The following is a 24,488-nucleotide window of genomic DNA, read 5'->3' as shown; positions in this document are numbered from 1 at the left end:
GAATCCTAAACATGAGTTCATGTTATATCCTTTAATGTCCTCTACATATCTTTATAAAACAGTTAATCTGTGTTACCTTACATGGTTTCAAAAGTTACTCAGATGGCTTCTTACCCTCCAAAGTTGACTCACAAAGACTGGGATGGGGGTGAGCGGAAGCGAGAGCTGCTGTCGGTTGAGCAGCCGGTATGTACCTGGTGCTTTAAATATCTGATTTCATCCTCTCCACAGTTTTATAAATTTGCAATTACTCACTCTTACAGATCAAGTCAGAGAAATTTCAGGGGAGTATTTAGTTATTATTATTTTTTAATGTTTATTTAGTTTGAGAGAGAGAGCACGCGCAAGCAGGGAAGGGGCAGAGAGAGATAGAGAGAGAGAATCCCAAGGAGATTTTGCAGTCAGTGCACAGCTCGACACAGGGCTCAACCCCATGAGCACGAGATCATGACTTCAGCCAAAATCAAGGGTTGGACACTTAGCCAACTGAGCCATCCAGGAACCCCTAGTTTTAGTTTTTAAAAAATGTTATCATGGGGGTGTCTGGGTGGCTCAGTCGATTGAGTGTCTGACTTTGGCTCAGGTCATGATGTGGCAGTGTGTGAGTTTGAGCCCTGCGTCGGGCCCTGTGCTGACAGCTCGGAGCCTGGAGCCTGCTTCAGATTCTGTCTCCCTCTTTCTGTCCCTCCCCTGCTCATGCTCTGTCTCTCTCACTCAAAGATAAATAAAAACCCTAAAAAAATGTAAAAAATGTTATTATGGAAAAATTAAATACATAAAAAGTAGTCAGAATAGTATGATGAATTCCCCTGTACCATCAACTACCTTAAAAAATGAACATATGGTCAATGCTGTTTTGTCTATACTCCCCATCCTCTTTCCCCTACCTCCTATATTATTTTTCACCAAATTATTTTGAAGAATATGCCAGACATAATTTCATCTTTAATATTTTAGTATTTTTCTAAAAGGATCATTTAAAATGACATAACTACAGTGCATTTATCAAACCTAAAAAACAATTCTTTAACATCATACACCTAGTCAGTGTTCAAATTTCCAATTGTCTCATCAATGTCATTTATTTTATAGTTTGTTTGAATCAGGACCCAAATCAGGTCTACACATTCCTGTTGCTGTGTCTTAGAGATGATTTAAGAAACTGCCTCTTATCATTTAGATCTCAGCTCAAATGGTAGCTTCTCAGAACCCTTCCTGGACATCCTATTTATTATAGCACTTCACGTTATATTACCCTGTTTTCTCCGTCTTTTTAAAAAATTGAACTATAATTAACATGCAATGTTATATTAGTTTTAGACGTACAACATATTGATTCAAGAATTCTATCCTCAGTGCTCACCATGATAGGTGTCGTAACCATCTGCCACCAAACAACATCATTACAGTATTATTGACTATATTCCCTATGCTGTACTTTTCATCTCTGTGACTTTTTAATTTTATAACTGGAAACCTCTTAATCCCTTTATTTCACCCATTCCCCCCAATCACCCCCCTCTGGAACCATCACTTTGCTTTCTGTATTTAAGAGTCTGGTTTTGTGTGTGTGCATTACTCTGTTTTGTTCTTGAATGCATGTATTGTTTTTCTGAACTATACATTACTTGTTGTTTGTCTCTCCCACCAGAGTGTAAGTTAGTACAACCTTAATGTTTTGTTCACCACTCTCTAGGACTGTACATGGCAAATGATGTGATCTCAAATAACAGCAATTCTCCTGTCAAGGTAATTCATGACCTCTACATTGCAAAATCCAAAAGTTGCTTTGTGATTCAACAACAGTAAATACTGGTGATTTTTCTCTTTCTCTCAGCTACCATATAACTATTCTCCTGGCTTTTCTCATATCTCACCAGAGGTGACTTTTCAGACTCTTTCTAGGATCTTCTGCCCAGAGTCCAAATGATAGTGTTCTCTTAGTTTTAGTCCTGGGCCTCCTTCTTTGGCATATCTAAATTCTCTCCATATGCATCATACCTTTTCCTGTGACAATAAATACCATCTTAATTTTGATAACATAACTACCAAATTTACTTTAGCTTTGAAATGCAGACTTGTATATTCAAGTGTCTGTTTGACAGGTCTATCTGGATGCTTTATAGTCCCTGAAAACAACATGTTCAGAACAGAATTTTCTATTACCTTTATTATTCCAGTCTCTGTCCCATCCCAAGTCTCCACTGTTCTGCCTCCTCTTGTTCCAGTCTTCCCCTAATTTACTTTGCTTCAGTTATATTGAACTTGTTTGCCTCTTCTACCCCCTGAATTTTGTTTTATTCACTACTGTATCCCCAGTGCCTAGAACAGTGCCTGGCAGGTCCTGTTAGGTACTGGTGGATGCTCAGTATGTAAAGTTATTGGCTGAATTAATGACTATTCCTCAAAACAAAAATCTAGGGCTTGTGCACCCACTGTTCCCTAAGCCCTGAAGGACCTTCCCCCTGACCTTTGTATGGCTGGTTCTTTCTCTTTCAGGTCTCAAACTTCAAAATCACTTCCTCAGCAAGAAAATGCCTCCCTAAAGTCACCTCCCAGTCTCTATTGTAATATCCTGTGTTACTTTAACCAATGCATTTATCACTGTCTATTATCTTTGTTTACTAATTATTTAATGTTGTTTGTCCTATCCCACTTCAGTGTAAGGTCCGTGAATACTGGGACTTTGCCCATATCCTCCATGCCTAAAACAGTGCCTGGCATTTGTTGAATGAATGAATGAGAGAAACCCAGGCCTGTCAGACCTCAAAGATAATGCTCCAGCACTCTTAGAACTGTTTTCTCTGACTGGTTCTTTAGGTGGTAGTTTCTTCTCCTGATATTCTGTAAATTCCTACTGCCTCCACGTACAAGAAAATAGGTAGAGGTCCTGAGCTTCTGAACCACACAACATATTTCCATGCTACCTTTCACCCCAATCTTCGCAAACAGTAGTCGGACGCGAGTCATATGCCAGGCTCCATGTTAGGTGCTGAGGACAAAAAGTTTTCTAATGCACAGTCACTTCCCTCAGGGAGCTTATGAAGGTTTCGGAAATGCATAACCTAACTACACTTCTAAGATTTCGCGTTGGTTTCAATCTCTCTAACCGCTGCACTTTCGCGCGGAACCATTCTGAGCCGCAGATCAAACGCAACAGGGAGGGGCCCAAATTTCGGTTCCGCCCACAATATCCGGCGCCCCGCCCAGGCCCCGCCCCCCGGATGGTCCGTCCTTCCCTTGGCCCCGCCCCCAGCCGCTTTAAGCTTTAGGGGCGGGGCCCGCGGCGTCCACTCGTGTTCCAACGCGCGACGCAGTGGCAGTGACGTAACACTTGCGCAAGGACCTTCGCTGCGGCTCTGCAGACCTTCTCTTCGCCGCCGTCCCAGGTGCTGGGTGTTGTCGCGTAGCGGCAAGTTCCGCAATCAGGGTTCCGGCCCGCGAGCGCCTGGCAGCCGTCCGCTTTTTTCACCGGAGCCATGGCCGCAGCCGGCGGGCCAGAAGCTACTGGACGCTCTCTCCTTCTCAGCCTCCTCTTGCTTCTGCTGATCACTGGCCCTGCCCTCGCCTGGAACGACCCTGGTGAGTGCTGTCCTCACCCGCCCCTTTCTGTTGAATTCACCTAGCGTTCAGAGGCCCAGCGGGCGACCATTTCCGTTCGCCGCCGTTTGGGCCATTCTATTCTAATTTCTCATTTCCATCTTCTTTCCTAGTCGTCTGCGTCCTACCTGGCCTCTTTGCTTTTCCCAGAAGTCCTGTGGGACTGATGGGGACAGTTGGGGAGTGGGCGGGGCGGAACGACTCTATATTTAAAGATCTCCTTTCTCCCTTTCCTGGACTCCCAGAATTTGTCTACCTTCTCCTTCCTCGGACAACAGCCCTCATCTCTAAGACTTAACTGGAAAGCTCGATACTCACTTGCTCATTTTGCTTTGTTGTTACGACTGTCTGATGTAATCTTCGCTGCCTGTTGTCATGGCTGCCTGTTGCTGTGGCTGACAGTTGCTACAGCACCGGCAGTCTGTGAGTCACACTTAGTGGACAGGGATGTAAACCTTGCAGGTAGGTTAGCAGAATCACAGACATGTGAGCGGAACTCATGCTTCTTAATCTGACCATTACAGTGAAGTTTATTTTGTTACGTCACCTTTTCCCATTGTTTTTCACCGAACACTAGAATTTAAAAAACATTATTTTTTGTGTGTCATGGTATATGATAAATACTTTCTGAGAAAGGACTTTTTTTTTTAAATTACTATGTTATTAGAATTTTCTGAAGAATTTTTGTGTGATAAGTAATATTCCGGGTAATTTATACATAAACATACAGATTTCCATTTAATGATGCATGCTGTTAAATTGTAATTATGTAAGAAATAATTTTTAAACAGTTAAAACATCATTTTTGGTTTGGGGAATGAAGATGTTACAGCATTAAAAGTGTCAATATTGCATTTGTGACTTAGGCGATAGGAAATGCCTATGTTTCTTAAGCAACAGATTTATTTCTGTAATTTCCTATTTGATTCCTGAATGCTACAATGAGAGAGAAGGTGCTTGACTTTGAGTGTGGATGTTTGAATGTGGATGTTTTATTAGTAATAAAAGTCATGTTGGATTTAAATGTCCATGTAATTTCCTTATGTATTTCTGGAAAGTTGTATATAAAGATCACACTTTGGTCGGAATTATAATTTAAAAACTGGATTGAAACATTAGTTGAACTTCAGTTCTTAAGGAAAAAAAAGTTTTCAGATGAAGAATCCGGGGAATTAAAAAAAAAAAAAGGGGACCAAATTTAAATTAATGGTGAACTGCTTCTTGGAAATCTTAGTCTGCCTATTCTATACACTATTGTTCTGGAACAAAAAGCACCAAAATATTTTGCAGAGTAAACACAATTGATATTTATAAATTCTATTTTACCTTAAGTTTACTTTGAGGAATTGTTTTGTGAAAGTATTTTATTGGGTTAAGTTTTATCAAGCCCTTTAGTAAAGCAATAATCACTCCCTCATTTTGTGTGTGTGTGTGTGTGTGTGTGTGTGTATACACATATATATATTTGGCTTTGGATGCACTTACTTTGTCTTTAGCTAACATAGAGCAGTAATTTGTCTGGAAAAAATTGTACACCCATTCTAAAGAGATTACCTAAGACTTCTCAAAATTCTTTATGGAATTATTTTATATTTAAGTCCCTTTTCTAGGCATTGGGAATATAGCAGTTAACAAAACTGAGTGTCTTGACCCCAAGGAGTTTACATCTATTGAGGAGAAATAGACAGTAAACAGACTGGTAAGTAGCTTGTCATATGGTGAAAAGTGGTATGGACAATGATAACACAGGGTAAGGAAGATAGGGTGTGCAGGTAGAAGTGGAATTTTTAAAATATGCATTGGTCAGGGAAGAAGCCACTGTTAAGGTGACATTTGATCAGAAACCTGAAGGGAGAGGAGGCATAAATGACCTGCTGTGAATTGTATTTTAAAGGCTCATTCTGTCCACTCTGTGGAGAACAGACTGTAGGAGGTCCAGGGAAGCTGGGAGGCCAGTGAAGAGGCTGCTGGTACAGTGAGTTCCAAGAGTAATGATGGTTTGGCCAGAGGAGAGGCAGTGGAGTTGGTGAGACTGGTTGGATTCTCACCTATTTAGAAGGTGGAGCTGACATGATATTCTGATGCATTAGGTGTAGGGGTGAGAGAAGGCAAGGTTTTTGCCTGAGTGGCTAGGAGTGTGGAGTTACTATTTCCTGAGATGTGGAAGATTGTGAGAGAAGCATGTTTGGGGGACTTTGGTTTTGTTCATCTTAAATTTGAGACCTGTAAGTGGATTTTGATGTGAGTCTGGACTTCAGGGAGCTCCCTGTGACCGTTGACTGATACAACTAGTGGAGGATGGGTATTAGCTTTTTGTACTTGGACCTTGTCCCAGTTTGGTGTGGTATAACAAAATACCATGACTGGGTTGCTTAAACAACAAGCATTTATTTCTTGTTTTATGGAGGCTGGGAAGTCGAAGATCAGGGTGCCAGCATGTTTGGTTTCTTGGTTTGCAGATGGCTGTTTTGTTGTTATGGCAGAGAAAGAGAGGGCTGTGGTCTTTTTCTCTTCTTATAAGGGTCTAATCCTATCATGAGGGACTTCATCCTCAAGTCCTCATCTAAAACTAATCACTTCCCAAAGGCCCTGCCTCCAATATTGTGACATTGGGATTAGGGCTTCAACATAGGAATTTTTAGGGCCACAAAACCTAGTGAGCTTTAGGATGTCTAGGGAGGAAAGATGCTGTAGGTGGTAATGATACCCCATGTGTGTATAGCTCCTTAAACATCTCAAAAATATTTATTGTACCCGATCATCTGTTATGTGTCAGGTACTCTGCTGGATAATGATAGTAAATCATATCTAAGCTTCGCCGTCTATTTTAAGGTTGATAAATCTAAGATTCATGACCAATTTTAAAGTTGATATTCTTAATTTTACAAGTGAGGAAATTTCTGTACAGATAAATTAAGTGACTTGGCCAAAGTCATATAGCAAGTTGGTGATGGGAATTTAGTTTGGTGTTCTTTGCTTATCTCAACCCTGCTACAATAATTTCAAGTTATTGTTATTCCTGGTATTTATTTTATTTTATTTTTTTCTGTTATTTAGTTTATCTTGTGACTTTTAAAATTTTTTTTAATTTTTTTATTTTGGAGACAGTACATGTGCCAGTAGGGGAGAAGGGCAGAGGGAAAGAGAGAGAATCTCAAGCAGGCTCCATGCTCAGCAAAGAGCCTGATGCAGGGCTTGATCCCACTACCCTGGGATCATGACCTGGGTGGAAATCAAGAGTCTGATGCCCAACTGATTGGGTCACCCAGGTGCCCCACCTTATGACTTTTTAAGCCATTCAATAATTTCATTGTCAAGTTTTAATGTATGAAGTAATAGTTTGGGGTTAATATAGCACATAGCATATTTTATTTTAATATAATTCTTGGAAATTTTAGGTCTTTAGTCCATATGGAATTAAGTTTTTATATAGCTGTAGGTGGAGTTTCTTCTAGCTGCATAGTTATGTTGGTGTCATTTATTAAGGAAGGCCCCCCCCCCTTTTTTTTTACTAAATTAAAAAGCCCACTTTATCTTATATTGAATTCCCATATATATCTAGATTTATTTCTAAAAAATTTTTTTTTAATATTTATTCATTTTTGAGGGAGACAGAGCGCGAGTGGAGGAGGGGCAGAGAGAGGCTGAGACACAGATCCGAAGTAGGCTCCAGGCTCTGAGCTGTCAGCATAGAGCCCAATGCGGGGCTCTAACTCACCAACCATGAGATCATGACCTGAGCTGAAGTTGGGCACTTAACTGACTGAGTCACCCAGGCACCCCTGTCTGGATTAACTTCTAGACTTTCTTTTGTTTCATAGTTCCCTTGCCTATTTCTGTTCCAATTCCATACTATCTTTTTTTTTTTTTTTTTGAGAGAGAGCGAGCACACATGCATGGGGTGGAGGGGCAGAAGGGGAGAGAGAGAATCTTAAGCAGGCTCCACACCCAGTGCAGAGCCTCAGGCAAAGCTCGATAGCACCACCCTGAAGAGTCTGAAGACTGAGCCACCCAGGTACCCCTTCATACTATCTTTAAAAAAAAAATTTTTTTTTTAATGTTTATTTATTTTTGAGAGAGATAGAGAGAGAGAGACAGAGCACAGCAGGGGAGGGGCAGAGAGAGAGACACAGAAACTAAAGCAGGCTCCAGGCTCTGAGCTGTCAGCACAGAGCCTGACGCAGGGCCTGAACTCACAAACTGTGATATCATGACTTAAGCTGAAGTCGGACGCTTAACCGACTGAGCCACCCAGAAGCCCCCATACTATCTTTTATTATATTATTATTTTAATAATATTATAAATTTAATATAAATATATTAAATTAATATATAATTTAATATAAATATATTAAATATAATATAATATGTATTTATTAAATAATATAATATTAAATAATATAAATATATAAATTTAATATAAGTATATTAAATATAAATAAATTAATATTATCAGTTTAATATTTATTAAATTACTATCATTTAATATTAATATTAACATTAATATTAGCATTGTTTATTAATATTTATTAATATCTATCAATATATTAATATTAAATTAATATTTAATGTTATTTAAATAATATAAATTCATAAACATTAAATTAATATATAATTTAATATAAATGTATTAAATATAATATAAATATGATATACCTAGTAATAATATAATATTAAAATATAATATTAAATAATAGGAATATAAATATATAAATTTAATATAAATATATTAAATAAAATATAAATATAATATAAATTTATTAAATAACATGATATTAATAATATAATATTAAATAATATAAATATATAAATTTAATAGAAATATATTAAATATAATACAAAGATATTAAGTTAATATATAAATTAATATAAATAATAATTTAATTTATTATATATATTATTATTTTATATACTTTTAAATGTTTATTTATTTATTTATTTTTGAAAGAGAGAGAGGACACAAGCGGAGGATGGGCAGAGAGAGATAGGGAGACACAGAATCCGAAGCAGCCTCCAGGCTCTGTGCTGTCCGTACAGGACCCGATACAGGGCTCGAACTCATGAACTGAGAGATCATGACCTGAGTTGAAGTCGGATGCTTAACCGACTTAGCCACCCAGGAACCCCTATAGTAATTTTACAGTAAGTTTATTATCTGGTAAAGCAATTCTTTTTTAAACATTTTTTGGCTATTTATAGATGTTAGTTTTTCCATAGGACCTTTAACATATTTCTTCCCAGTTCCAAAAATCCCAATTGGGTTCCTGGTTGGAAGTGTATTAGGTCTTATTATACATGCATTTAAAAAAATATATAGATCACATATTGATCCTAAATTTATTTCCAGATATTTTATGTATGTATGTAGCTTGGCACTAATTTCAGATAGGCTTCTCATTTTCTTTTTTTTATTTAAAAATATATTTTTTTAATGTTTATTTTTGAGAGAGGGAGAGACAGTGTGAGTGGGGGAGAGGCAGAGAGAGAGGGAGACACAGAATCTGAAGCAGGCTCCAGGCTCTGAGCTGTCAGCACAGAGCCCGACGTGGGGCTCGAACCCACAAACTGAGATCATGACCTGAGCTGAAGTTGGACACTTAACTGACTGAGCCACTCAGGCACCCCTAGGCTTCCCATTTTCATTTCTAATTGAGTATTATATGTATAGAAAAACCTGTTGACTTTTGGTAATTGATAAAATATCTAGCTGTTTTATCAAATTCTCTCATTATAACATGGTTGTCTTTCGGGAAGTTCTCTTGAATTTTGTAGGTCCAGAAACTCTAAATAAAATGTTACTTGTTTTCCTGTGTGTACCAAGTGCGATAGACACTATTGGACGATTAATCAGAAGCTGTTGTCTACCTTCTCCTTGTCTACCTCCATGTAAATACTAGAAAAGCCAAATACTTATTTTACTAGAATTACTTGATACTAAGTCATTCTAGTCCGTCTATTGAAGGAATTCTGGGAAAGATCTATTTATTTATATCTATCTCTATGTCTTTTAGTTTTTAATGTTTTATTTATTTTTGAGAGAGAGGGAGAGAGAGAGAGACAGACAGACAGACAGACAGAGCATGAACCAGGGAGGGGCAGAGAGATTGGGAAACACAGAATCCAAAACAGGCTCCAGGCTCTGAGCTGTCAGCACAGAGCCTGTAGAGGCCCGAACCACAAACTGGGTGGTCATGACTTGAGCTGAATGAAGTTGGACCCTTAACCAACTGAGCCACCCAGGCACCCCTGGGAAAGATATTTTAAATTTTGATGGCAAGTTAATCAATCTTTGTATATTCCTTGTTTCCTTTCAATTCCATATTTAAGGTTGAAATATTTCCATGTAATTTTAGGCATCATGACAGGCCACCACTAATTCTTCAATATGCTCTTCCCCTTTTTAAAAAAGGAACTTTTCCCCACAAGGTAAAAATAACATTACCCCTGGTAAACTAATTATCTATTCCATATTCAGATATCACATTTGTGCCCAAAATGTCTAAACTAGTTGGTTCAAACCAAGACCCAATCCAGGTCTGTGCATCACATTTGACTGTATTCTTCTTTAAGTCTTTTTAAATGTAGAAATCCTTTTTTTATGCTGCTGCTTTGGTGAAGGGCTTGGGCCTATTGTCCTTTAGAATATCCTACCTTCTAGATTCTGTTTTTTTGCGGCATTGTTTTAGCTTACTTTTTTTCTTCCTTGTATTTCTTGTAGACTGAGTGTTAATTCCTAAGGATTGATAAAATTCATGTTAAATACTTTCAGGGATTACATCATAGTAGATTCTTTTATATCAATTTGTTCTACCATTATTGATGCTAAGATTACTAGTGGATTAAAAGTGGCGTTATTTCTCCCTTTTGAAGTTACATTTTTCCAGAAAGCACTCTAGCACCATACCAATATCTGGTCTCTTAATGATTTTAAAACCAATAAATCCTTGTCTGAATCTGTTTCTTTAGGGGTTATAAAATGATGATTTTTTTCTAATTCTGTCATTTCATCTGCATTTATTAGCTGTCATTCTTCAGTAAGGTTGAGATTTCCATTATCACCTGAGGCTATTTCAGATTACAGTTCCTGGTGGAAAGTCAGAACAGAAATTTAATTTTTAATCTTTAATTACCAATTTTCAGGGGAAAGGAGGTAGGTAGCAACTTTTAGTGATAAATGAGTTTTTTGCATTCTTTTTGAGCATTATTATGGACTTTGGATTTTCATAGATTGAATATAACTTGATCAATTGCAGTCTTTATCTTGCTGGTCAGTCTTTTGCTTTTGGTGTCTTAATGATCATAAACATACTCTGTTGTGCTTTTGTACAGTATTTTTTTTTGTTGTATGTTTTATGGTGTAAGTTTTTAGCCATCATTGGTTAACTTTTGTCCGTGGTGTCCAATGATTAATTTTTCTAATCATGTGCCAATACTATACTGTTTATATTACTATAGATTTAATAATATATTTCAGTATATATAGTTTAAATTTCCTTTCTTGTTACTGGTTTTCAGCTGTCTTTTCATATTGATTTTATATGTTAATATGTATTTTATGTTATTATATTTCTTTTTTTTTAAAGTTTATCTATTTTGAGACAGAGCACATGCATGCATGCACTAGTGGGGAGGGGTGCAGAGAGAGAGAGTGAGAGAGAGAGAGAGAGAGAGAGATCCCAAGCAGACTCCGTACTGTCAGCACAGAGCCTGACTCAGGGCTGTGTCCCACTAACTGTGAGATAATGACCTGGGCAGAAATCAAAGAGTTGGACACCCAACCGACTGAGCTACCCAGGCGCCACTATGTCATTGTATTTCTAATTTTATTGCATTTTGGTGAGAGAGTGTGGCTGATAAATCTCAGCTTAGTCGCATTTATTAAGTTCTTTTTTTGGTAAATAAGTATAAGTAAGATCTGTATCTGCTGATATGAGGGAATGTCCATGATGTCTGGTTAAGTGGAAAAACCATGTGAAGAATAATGTGGGCTGTATGTATCAGTTTTTATAAAATTAAACTAACAAAAATCAAAACAACTCCTGTATCTGTGTCTGGGTAAGCAAGAAAAAAGTACTTACTAGGTTGTTAATCAGTTAAGAGAAAGAAAGAAGAATTCTTCATGATCCTTTCTAAGCACATTTCCTTTCCTGGAGGTAGCTACTTTCCTGATTTTTGAATGATTACTTTTTTTTACTCCAGTTTTTCTACTCATGTATGTGGTAAAACCCTAAAAGTTTATGAAAAACTGACTAGCTCATTTCTTAGCAGTGTAAAAAAAAGGCCTCTGGCTTCAGGTTTCCTGAGATTTTAAGTGCCCCTTCTGGAGAAATCACTGGGAAAATCATGGGAAACATAGGACTCACTATAATTAAGGTATCTGTCGAAGACTGTTGTGGTCCGATATTGAACATTGGGCAGAAATATGGTCAGAAGGAGTAGGTTGTTCTCGGTCTTTTACTTCTAAGTTTCCCATGGTCTGTCTGTTGCACTCAGGAATAGGTTAAAGCCAGAATGCTTCTCTGGGGTGACATGAGTGTCCTCAACTGAGCCCAGTTAGCAGGACATGGTGGGGAAGAGGAGGAACTTGATGAGCTTGAGGTCAAGACAGACCAAATACAGATAAAAACCAAAGCCAGGTCCACCTGGACATTGTTTCCTTAGGTTTAAAAGAGATGGTATGATAGCAGCAGGGAATTTTCCTGGCAGCCCTCCTGTCTGGCTTTTGAGCAGTACTCTTCCAGTGTGGACTTGCTGCCCTCTGCCTGGTCATGGTTGTCATATTGCTGTCTTCATTCCTCGTTCTCCTTGGGATTTCCTTTGTCCCTTTGTATGCCATTACTTTTTCTTTAGTCCTCTGGGTTTTATGTCTTTCTCTTTGTTTTATTTTTTTCTCTTGGTGGTGAATATCTTTCATTGTCTTACTGAGAATTGATACCTACAAGGTATATATTTTGAAACTTTTCAGATGTCTGAAAATTCCACCCTCTTGCTTGAGTGACAATCTAGAATTCTATACCCACGTACTTTCGAAAGTATTTCCTATGACATGAATTTTATTAGGATGACCCTTTCTATGTTTGACAGGATATTTACTACCTGTTCATCTGTATTCTTCCTGTTTCAGACAGAATATTATTGCGGGATGTAAAAGCTCTTACCCTCCACCACGACCGCTATACCACTTCCCGTAGGCTGGATCCGATCCCACAGTTGAAATGTGTTGGAGGCACAGCTGGATGTGATTCTTATACCCCAAAAGTCATACAATGTCAGAACAAAGGTTGGGATGGTTATGATGTACAGGTAATATTTATTATGTTGATGGAAGTCTAGTTGGAATTTTTAGTCAAGTATTTATTGGGATATTATTCAGTATTTTGGGGAAGTTCATGTAAAAAATCTCAAGTTAAATATATAAATATAAATCAGTTATTTTCTGGAAGAACATCCTCCAAAGAAAACTGATTTTAAAGCCTGGAAATATTCATTGTAATTTTCATCCATAAATTTCTTCTAAGACATTAGTAAATGTCCAAAACTTTATACACTTGGGGTGGGGACAGAGAATCTCTGCTGGTTATCATTTTACTGTCATTCCTCAAAAAATACCAACCTACTTTTGAGAAATGACATTAATATGATCAGGAATTGTAGATGATTAGGAATGTAAAATGGTGCAGATGCTTTAGAAAACTGCCAGGCACTCAAAAGGTTAAACATAGAGTTACCAAATGCCCCAATCATTCTACTTCTAGGTATATACTCAAAAGAATTAAAAACATGTATCCACACAAAAATGTGTACATAAATGTTTGTAGCAGTATTTATTCATAATAGCCAAAAAGTAGAAATATCCTAAATGTCTGTCATTGATGAGTGAATAAACAAAATGTGGTATAGCCATACAATAGAATATTTCTAAGCCATAAAAAAGAATAAAGTACAGATACATGCTACAATATACGTGAAAACTTGATGCTAGGTGAAAGAAGCCAGTTACATATTGTCTGATCAGACATTCATATGAAATGTCCAGGATAGGGAAATCCATAAAGACAGATTGGTAGTTGCCCAGGGCTGGAAAATTTGGGAGGAAATAAGGAGTAACTGCTAATGAATATGAGATTTCTTTTTGCAGTGTTGAAAATATGCTAAAATTGATTGTGGCGATGGTTGCACAACTACAAATGTACTAAAAACCATCAAAATGGGTGAATGTATAGTATATGAGTTGTATCTCAATAAAGGTGTTATGAAAAATAAAACCGCTTATCTGAAATTTGAGAGAGGAAGATAATTTGGCAAAAACTTACAGAAAGGCAGAAAAACAAATCAGATCTATTTTAGTTTGTGTCTCTTTAAATGTTGTTAAAAGAAGCATATTACCTAATTAGCTCAATATATAATTACGGAATTTAAACTAAATTTAGACTTTTTTTTTAAGGTGGAAATATTTAAGGCTAGTGTGAACTCTTTTTGCATTTTTCTAAATATCTTAAAATTTAAGAGATGCGTTGCCTGACTGCCTCAGGTGGCAGAGCATGTGATTCTTGATCTTGGGGTTCTGAACACAGGCTGGGCATAGAGATTGCTTAAAAATCTCTATGCTGGGCATAGAGATTACTTAAAAAAGATGTTTAAAAAAATTTTTTTTAATGTTTATTTTTGAGAGAGAAAGAGAGAGATAGAGTGCAAGCTGGGGAGGGGCAGAGAGAGAGAGGGAGACACAGAATCTGAAGCAGGCTCCAGGCTCTGAGCTGTCAGCACAGTGCCTGACGCGGGGCTTGAACTCACCAACTGTGAGATCATGACCCGAGCTGAAGCCACACACTCAACCGACTGAGCCATCCAGATGCCCCAAAAAATGTTTTTTAAGAGATTACTTACAGGATTGGACCCTGAAAAGTTAGTCTGTGTTAGTCTGTCTATTATAAGATTTGTGTAGAAGGTTTAAAAAAAAATTTTTTTTTAATGTTTATTTGAGAGAAACAAGAGTTTGAATGGGGTAGGAGCATAGAGAGAGGGAGACACAGAGTCTGAAGCAGGCTCCAGGCTCTGAGCTGTCAGCACAGAGTCTGACACAGAACTCGAACTCACGAACTGTGAGATCATGACCTGAGCCAAAGTTGGATGCTTAAGTGACTGAGCCATCCAAGCTCCCCTGTGTAGAAAGTTTTTTTTCGCAAGGTTATGTACTATTTCTGATGGTATACATAGTTACCAGATATTCATGGATGATGCTGATTTTTGAGCCCTAACCTTTAAAGAACCTCTATTTTTATTTTTTATTTTTAAAGTTTTTATTTATTTATTTTGAGGGGGAGAGAGAGGGAATGAGCAGGGAAGGGGCAGAGAGAGAGAGAATCCCAAATAGGCTCTGCATGGGTCTCTGCACAGGATTTGAACCCACAAACTGCAAGATATGACCTGAGCTGGAATCCAAGAGTTGGGTGCTCAACTGACTAAGCCACCCAGGTGCCCCAAGAACGCCTATTTTTAAAGTAAACATCTTGAACTACAGTAGCAAAAGTTGACATTTAAAATTTTGCTTAACGTTTATAAATTGTGGTATACTTAATATGTACAAAAGAATTCCTCATGTGTATACGTAAGTAATAAGGAATAGTAATAAAATGTACACTCAGGTACCTCCTACCTAGCTTTAAACCCTGTAGGTTGCCTTCTCCCCAACACCGAAGTACTCATTGTTCTGAATTTTGTTTATCATTCCCCAACTTCATTTTGCCTTATTGAGACAACTGTATAACCCAAATGGTATTTATTAAAAAAAATTTGATTCTCATAATCTATTTCTGTTTTTCTTCACAGTGGGAATGTAAGACTGATTTAGATATTGCGTATAAATTTGGAAAAACTGTAGTGAGCTGTGAAGGCTATGAATCCTCTGAAGACCAATATGTACTAAGAGGTTCCTGTGGCTTAGAGTATAATTTAGATTACACAGAACTTGGCCTGAAGAAACTGAGAGAGTCTGGAAAAAACTATGGCTTTCACTCTTTCTCTGATTATTATAACAAGCTGTATTCCTCAGATTCCTGTGGCATCAGTGGATTGATTACCGTCATAGTACTACTTGCTATTGCTTTTGGAGTTTATAAATTGTTCCTTAGTGATGGTCAAGATTCTCCTCCCCCATATTCTGAGTATCCTCCGTATTCCCATCGTTACCAGAGATTCAGCAACTCTGCAGGACCCCCTCCCGCAGGCTTTAAGTCTGACTTCACAGGTATGTTTCCCTAGGTAATGGCAATAAGTAGGGTAGATGTGAGGTAGTGAATCTCGTGCTGGTTTCTGAAATAGAAACATAGTGGCATTGGGAGACCAAAGCAGATTTGTGTTCTCATATTTTACTTTTTCAACTTCTTTTACCTATTTTTCTGCGTGAAGATAATTGCAACCACTATTTTAAGGTGGCATGGTTAAATTATAAATCATCTTAATCAGAAGAACTTGATCAGATTTGGCAATAAGCATTTACCTTGAACTCCATCTCATACCATACACAAAAATCTATTCATTAAATATAGATCTCAGTATAAAAGGTAAAACATAGGTTTCCAGAAAACATGAAAATATTTGTCACGACCATGGGATGGGCAAAAATGTCTTTGGAATACAAAAAGTTCCAGCCAGAAAGACAAGATGGATAAATTCGACTTTATTTAAATTGAGAACATTTAGCCATCAAAAGACAACATTAACAGAGTGAAAAGGCAAGCCACAGGCTGGGAGAAAATATTTGTAAAACATTATTTCCAACAAAGGGTGTGTATCTAGAATATGTAAAGAACTCTCCCACAAGTCTCAGGAAAGGCAGACAATCCAGTTTTTAAAATGGACAAGAGAGTTGAACAGCCATTTTATAATAAAAGAAGATATCCAGATGTCTAGTAACAATATGAAAAGGTGCCTAGCATCATTAGTCTCCAAGAAAATGCAAATTAAAACCACATTGAGTTCATTATTAACCACCGTGTAACCACCATAAGAGCTAACATTAAAAAGGCACAGTATCAAGTAATGGCAACTGCAACTTGATGGTAGGAGTTAAAATAGAAAACACTTTGGAAAACTGTCACTGTCTAAAATCAAACATTCACCTCCCCTGTGACCCAGCAGCTACATTCCTTGATACATACCTAAGGGAAATGCATGCATTTGTACAAAAAAAGATACGCATGGAATATTTATAACAGTTTTATTCACAATAGCCAAAAACTGGAAAAAGAATGTCCATAAACATAAGAATGGGACAAATTGTGGTTATTTTCACACAATGGAATACTGTAGATTGGTTTTAAAAAACAAAAACAAAACCAGATGTGTGCAATAGTGGGGGTTGCCTCTCACAGACATAATGATGTGCCAGACACAGACGAGTACCTAGTAAATGATTACATTTAGAAGTTCAGGAATGGGTAAGACCAAAGTATAGTGAGAGAAGTCGGGGTAATACTATCTCTGATGTGGGTGGGTATCTATTGGGAATTGTCATGAGGGAGCCTTTTGGGGTGCTAGAGATGTTTTATTGATGTGGGTTGTGGTTACATGCATGGGTACATATGTACAAATTTCTTATGCTATACAAGTGAGATTAGCACACTTTCCTCTATGTTATACATCAATTTAAAAAAAACTTCCTCTGAGCAGAGGATGCTTTTTTGGTTTAAGACCTGACTTCCCAATCAATACAAATATCTTTGCTGCCTCCACTTGGATTCCTGCATCAGGCACCCAAGTACAGCTATCACATGAAGCTTTCATAGATGTTCATAATGCAGAAAGGAAGGACCTCCGACAAGTGGGGTCGTCTTGCAGTAGCTGATCCTGAGCAGGGCAAATATGACTTTTCAGAAAGGGACCCTCCTCCCTTCTAAGATACATCCCTTTTTTCCACGTCTATGGGAAAGGCACTCCTTAGTTATAAATTGGTATTTTATGAATATACTTTTTGAATACAACTTGTTTATGAGTTGAGGGCTGAGTATTAGCAATAGACAGTACAGGTGAAGTAATTGAAATGTCATGTTATTTTTGGTGTTGTAGGTCATGTTTTGTTTACGTGAGGGTATATAATAAATCATTTTTATTTCTAGGACCACCTGGTGCAACTTCTGGTTTTGGCAGTGCTTTCACAGGACAACAAGGATATGACAATTCAGGACCTGGGTTCTGGACTGGCTTGGGAACTGGAGGAATACTAGGATATTTGTTTGGCAGCAATCGGTAGGCTTTGCATTGATCTCACTTGCTCTTGAATTCCACTTTTCTTTGGAAGCTTCTTTGCTTTACTTGCAGTTGGAGTGGATTTGGTTTTGTTGAGGAAAATAAATAATGGTGACATTACCGTATTAAATCAGAGTCTCTGCTATATGGGCTTTCATCAATACTGTATATGCTACTTTCTTTCATTGTGTCTTCTTCCAATGTCATCCTTATAGATACTATGAGATAGGAAAAAGAGTGTTTACTTAACATCTGAGAAAATGAGAAGATAGGAAAGAACATTGCGCTTGAGGAACAGTTTAGCAGTCAGGTTTGGTAGGGAATGATAGAAGCAAGGCTGGACAGGGCTTGGAGCCAGATTTTGGGATGTCTTCAGTATTATTGGTAGTTTAATTTTAGATTTTATCTGACTGTGAGTTCTGAAAGAGTCTCTTCTCCCTGTCACTCTCTGCCCCCCCCCCCCCCCGCCCACCATGGCAATGACCATACAATATCAGAGAAACAAAATAGTATCTATTTCATGTTATACCAGAACACTGAGGAAAAACACTTGATAAAGATTTTTTTTCTGAGAGGTTAGCAACAGAATATTTAAAACTGGTCACAAGAAAATGCCTGACACGCTTTTATGTCTTCATAGAGCAGCCACACCCTTTTCTGACTCGTGGTATTACCCATCTCCTCCTCCTTCGTCCTCCAGCATGTGGAATAGCCGTGCCTACTCGCCACTTCGTGGAGCCTCGGGTAGCTATTCGGCATATGCAAGCTCAGAGACGAGAACCAGAACAGCATCAGGTGAGAGCGAAAACATGGAGCTTCGTATCTTGTGGCAGTAGAGTATAGAAGTAGTTTTGGAACTTAGGAAGATGATGAACTGAGGGCACCTGGGGGGCTCACTCAGTTAAGTGTCCGACTCTTGATTTCAGCTCAGGTCCCGATCTCGTGGTTCGTGAATTCGAGCCCCGCATCGGGCTCTGCACTTACAGCACTGAGCCTGCTTGGGATTCCGTCTTTCCCTCTCTCTATGCTCCCCACTGCCCCCTTCAAAAATAAATAAATAAGGGCGCCTGGGTGACTCAGTCGGTTAACAGTTAAGTGTCTGACTTTGCCTCAGGTCATGATCTCACAGTTCGTGGGTTCGAGCCCTGTGTGGGGCGGGCTCTGTGCTGACAGCTTGGAGCCTAGAGCTGGCTTCAGATTCTGTGTCTCCCTCTCTCACTCTGCCCTTTCCCCTGCCTGTGCTCTGTCTCTTTCTCTCAAAAATAAATAAACATGAAAAAAATTTAAAAATAAATAAATAAACTTAAAAAATACATTAAAAAAGATAACTGTGTATTAGTAATCATAGTTTTATTTGGCATACCCATCAGAAATATTAATAGCACAGTTAGCTGAGAGAGAATATAGTTTAGATTCATTCTTTCCTCTCACCTCTAAACATTCTTTAAAAATCAAGTAGGGATTTGGTTTAAACTCACTTCCAACATTAACCAACTAGGGCTTGACCTTCAACCTTCCTGAGCATTGGTTTCTACATGTGTTTAATTCTGTGACCTCTGGAGTTCTTCTTAAATTCTAAAATGAGATTTTCTATATACTGAATATTCAGCAAAACTCAATAAAAATGTATTAATTTTGAAGTATGGTGGTAATGTTTATTTCTATTGTTAAGAGGAAATTTTGTAAAAATCAAGGATACAATATAAAAAGTAAAAAAAATAACTATTTGTTTTTAAACATCTAGCTAATTAGCAGAGAATGGGAGGTAATGGGTCATGAAGTAGATTGCTGTGGATTGGATTCATCTTCAGCAGGGGGAAGTTCTAAAAGAGAGATGAATTCTTGATATTGACAGAAAACTGCATTTAAATATGTTTTGAAGTGTAACAGTGAATTTCTCATAGTACTGGTGTGAATATAAATTGATACAATCACTTTGAAAAACCATGAGCATACTCTAGCCCCAGCAATTTCACTCTCAGACGTATAGCAACAGAAATGCACACATTCGTACACTGAAAGATAAGTATGAGAATGCTCATAGCATCTTTAATCCTTTTTTCTTTCTTTTCTCTTTTTTTTTGAGAGAGTGCATATGTGTGTGCACATGCACTCAAGAAGGGGAAGGTCAGAGAGAGAGGAAGAGAGAGAATCTTTAGCAGGTTCCATGCCTAGCATGGAGCTAGATCTCATGATTGTGAGATCATGACCTGAGCTGAAATCCAGAGTTGGATTTCATAACCAACTGAGCCACTCAGGCACCCTGCATATTTACTCCTAGTAGCCTCCAAGTGGAAGAAACCCACGTATCCAAGAGCAGTGAACTGGTTGAATAAATGGAGTTATGTCCATACGATGGAATGCTGTGTAACAGGGCGAGTGAATAAACAGCTGTATGCAATAATGTGGATAGCTCTTCCAAATATAAATAAGAAAGAAGCCAGACACAAAGGACTGTATATAAATATGATTACAACATTCATATTTTATAAATATACATGTTTAAAAACAAGCAAAGCTAACCTATAGAGTTAGATGTTAAGGTGGTAGTTATTTTTGGGGAGAAAAAAGGGGAGGTAGTGATTGGGAGGATATATAAAAATATAGCTTACATAGGCCAAAACACAATAATAGAACACTCTTTCTTATTGGAAACAAAAATTGTAAAAAAAACCCCATAAATATCAACTAGAAGTGTATGGGACTTATATGAAGAAAATCATCAAACATTAAATAATCTTAAGGAAAACCTGAAAAAAAATGGACTTTCCAGGTGGGAACACTTGTCATCTGTAACCCGTTAGCGTGTGTGCGTGTACCTGTGTGTGGGGGTAATGAAGTTAACGTTTACTATTGAGAGCCTGAAACTTGCCCCCACATTATTTCTGTTTGTCGCCATCGTGGTGACAGGTGGCAGGGCGTGGCTGGCTCCACAGGCTTCTCTGCTTTTTGGCTTAGGTTTTAAGTATTGCCCATACCACGTTGCCTTAATTGCTCACGTTGCCTTAATCGTGGAACACATCCCTACTACAAGTGATTTGCAGCAGCCTTGATGTCTGGATGACCAACTAGGAGGGCTGTTATGGGGGGCGAAGCATTGTCTGCATAGCCCTACTCCCCACTCCCTCCCTCCCATCTCTCTTACTCATTTGTTAACAATAGATGTGTTACTGTTGTAATTTGATAAACAATGCCAGTGCAGTTTTGAAAATGAATATAAATTTTACTCTTCTCATTTTAGGATATGGTGGTACCAGAAGACGATAAGAAAGTAAAAAGTTGAAGTCAAACGTTGGATGCAAAATTTCTGACTTTTCATCAGTTTCTTAAAAAAAAAAAAGTGCTACCTGCTAACAACTGGGGAAAGGGGAATATGCAAAAGTTCTGTAGTTTTTTTTGTCCTGTATTGCTTTTTGTGTTCTGTTACTTGATATATGAGAAAATGCTTATGTAGAGAACTGTATGCTAGTGTAATATGCAGTTGTGTTTTATGGTTTCTGAGAGTGATGATTACCATGGAAAGCCGAAAATGTATTTAGTTTCTAAAACCTGTGATGCCATTAAGACTGAGGCTTTCTTACCATTAGATCCTGCATACATAAAACGTCAATCTTAAGTGGTTTTAGTATATGCGTCATTACTTTATACAAACGATAATAATCTATTTGATATTTACTGTTTGGTGTTTGCTCTGATAACATTTAAACCAAGCTTTGGACTACCAATTATACTTATCTGTGTTCTGATCACTTTTGAGCTTGGGAGCTTTGAACCCTTCAGTGGTGGTGGGGTTCTAATAAGTGAGAATGACCTTTTTTGGGAAAAGGTAGAAAATGAGTATCTAGAAAGTTGTTGTGAATGATGTTGTGCTGACAAAAATGCTTGAAACCTCCATATTCATTTCTTGGGAAGTAAAGTTTAAATGTTTCAGCAAAGGTCTTTTAATAGCAGAAGCATGCTGTTCTCTGTGAATCTCCAATATTGTAGCAGTCTGTTTCAGTCTTACATTAAAATGACAGGAAAAGTAAAAACAAAGGGTTTAATTCTTATTCTTTCTACCAGCCTTGACACAAATTGGTATTAACTTTTTTTTTTATCCTTCTTCCCGAAGGAAAAGGGGTCTCCCTAATTTCCCCTGGGAGTCTTGCCTTAGCTTCCAGTCAATTCAAAAAAGGAATTCAGACATGGTGTGGAAGGAGGCCTCTGCTAAAAAAATGACTTAAAAAAAAAAAAAAAAGAAATCACCAAGTCTCTCAACTCTCAAAGATTGCACCATTTGTCTCAGTTAAACTCTGCAACCTGAGAGTCCCATTTTTACCTCTTAGGAATCATTTAAAAACAAACCTGTATTTATTGTTTATAATGTGATTTAGTGGCCAGTTGAAAGAGTATTGTGAACAGAACTGCCCTCATCAGTAAAACTTGGTAGAAATCTTAATTTATGTCACACAAGAAACAGTTTTTATTTAAGTATATTGCGCTAAATCCTTACCCCATTTCCTCTCAGTAAAGGGAGATGGAATAAAAGAAAATCCATCTTATTGCCTTTTTCCCCAGTTGCTAAGTGTTTTGGGTTTTAATTTACCTTTTGCTACAGGGGTCTATAATCTTGAATCCAGGTATGTTTTACTTGGAGAGCAAAGTAAAAAGAAAGTTGTTAATTTAAAACTGCTGTGGATTGTCCCAGTGATAGTGATCTGCATATTAAATTTCCTTTTTTTTAACAAAGTGATTTAAAAACAATTTTTTTAATGTTTATTTTTGAGAGAGAGAGAGAGACAGGATGCAAGCAGGGGAGGGGCAGAGAGAGAGGGAGACACAGAATCCGAAGCAGGCTCTAGGTGCTGAGCAATTCCCGTGAGATCGCGACCCAAGTTAAAGTTGGACGCTGATTGAGCCACCCACGCGCCGTGATTTTTTTTTTTTTAATTGAAATACAGTTGCCACACAATGTTATGTTAGTTTCAGGCCCAATTTCAATTTTTGGATACATTATTTCAGGTCATTGGAATTTTAAGAAAATGATGAGTGAATATAGAGTTGACTAAATTGGTGACTTTAGATTACTCTCAGCACGAGGGATGTTCTTTTTATTATTATTATTTAAAAAAAGTCCTTTTTAAGTTTATTTTGAGAGAGCAGAGGAGGGGCAGAGAGGGAGAGAGAATCTCAGGCAGGCTCGTGCTGTCAGCGCGGAGCCCGATGCAAGGTTGAACTCATGAACCGTGAGATCATGACCTGAGCTAAAATCAAGAGTCAGACACTTAACCAACTGAGCCACCCAGGCGCCCCACGAGGGGTGGTTTTCTTTGAGGCTCTTTCAAAGACTGCTTGGAGGGAAAGAGGGGAAAGAAACTGGGCATATAGGGCTCAAGATCCTCAGCCCCCAACCCCCACTAGGGTGCTTCTCCTTTATTGTTGTATGTTTACACATCTTTGTTATTTGTGGAAAAGATTCTGAGGTATCGCCACCAAATCTAAGACAGAATAAAAGACAGTACAACTAACTGGGTCTCTTTAGTGTGTTGATGGCCCACAGTAGGGGATGGCACCAAGGGAAAGAAAGGTACTGAAGTTGGGAGCTTGGTGGACCTGCTTGGGTGGGCATGAAAAGGAGAAAGGAGAGGTGAAAGGGGGCTTTACAGTTTTCCTCACATGAGGGTTCAGCAGAACTTCAGATGTTAGGATAGGATTTCTGGTATTTTAACCAGTTAGGTGTGTTTCTGTAGTTTCATGAATGCTTCTCTCTGAAACTCCTGATCTTTTAGATTCTGACCCCTATCCTCCAAGACTGGGTTAAACTTATCTACTGTTCTTCCATAATACATTGTATATACACTTTTACCATTGATTTTAGTACATTTCATTGTAATGATCTCAAGTGTAGATCTTTCTACTACTCTGAGCTCTTTAGGAAAGAGGGCCAAAAATTACTTCTTCCTGCCCCTTGCAGCTAGGGCATGGTCATGTGACTAAATTCTGTCAATATTTCTGTCCTATGTTCCCTCCAGGTCTTTGGAGAGAATGGCACAAAGACCTCAGGACAATTAAGAGCCTATTCCCAGCAGTGATAGGGTAGTTCAAGATTTCATGGAGGTATTGGTGAGTGTCTGGTGGTACTTCCCAGGGACCCTATTAACTGGATGATTGCTGTGGTATGTCTTGGCTGGTTTGTGTGCTGCCTGGATGCCCATGTCTGAAAACCTGCCTCTTCCTAAGCCTGGTTTTCCAGCCTTCCCATGGGTTTTTTGAGCTATTTAATATAAATGCTAATAAGTTCCTTTTCTGCCCAATTTAGTAGAGTCATTTTCTGTTTGCTACTAAGGACCTTGTGTGTATGTATGGTGAATCTCCTAAGATTCTTTAACTGTAAGCAACAGATACTGGCTAATTGTAATAAAACATTGTGGTTGACTCCCAACTCCTGTTCATCCCTGTTGATTTGTTCTCTAAACCAGTGGTTCTTAAACTTGAAGAAGCATCAGAATCACTAGAGGGCTTTAAATACAGATTGCTTGGCCCTACCCTCAGAGTGTCTGATTTAGAAGGTGTGAAGATGAGTTTTATGTGTCACCTTGGCTAGGTTATAATTATCACTTATTCAAACACTATTCAAGGTGTTGCTGTGGGGATACTTTGTC

The 24,488-nt window shown here is 38.0% G+C and overlaps 1 protein-coding gene across 2 annotated transcripts; it reads left to right on the top strand.

Annotated features, from left to right (window-relative positions):
* Positions 1 to 3,322: 3,322 nt before the first annotated feature.
* Positions 3,323 to 24,268, top strand: SARAF (store-operated calcium entry associated regulatory factor). Of its 2 annotated transcripts, none has more exons than XM_047855349.1 (6): positions 3,323 to 3,582; positions 12,725 to 12,903; positions 15,430 to 15,847; positions 17,718 to 17,847; positions 18,548 to 18,642; positions 21,089 to 24,268. In XM_047855349.1, the coding sequence occupies exons 1-6, from the start codon at positions 3,480 to 3,482 to the stop codon at positions 21,112 to 21,114; spliced, it is 951 nt and encodes a 316-aa protein (XP_047711305.1). In that variant the 5' UTR covers positions 3,323 to 3,479; the 3' UTR covers positions 21,115 to 24,268. The 2 variants fall into 2 exon arrangements, with proteins under 2 accessions (XP_047711305.1, XP_047711304.1); XM_047855348.1 differs by having other exon boundaries at positions 3,324 to 3,582; positions 18,488 to 18,642.
* Positions 24,269 to 24,488: the final 220 nt, after the last annotated feature.

Source organism: Prionailurus viverrinus, chromosome B1 (assembly GCF_022837055.1).
Source record: "Prionailurus viverrinus isolate Anna chromosome B1, UM_Priviv_1.0, whole genome shotgun sequence".
NCBI lineage: Eukaryota > Metazoa > Chordata > Mammalia > Carnivora > Felidae > Prionailurus > Prionailurus viverrinus.
Note: the sequence above shows the minus strand (reverse complement) of the source record. Positions and strands in the feature narration are given on the sequence as shown.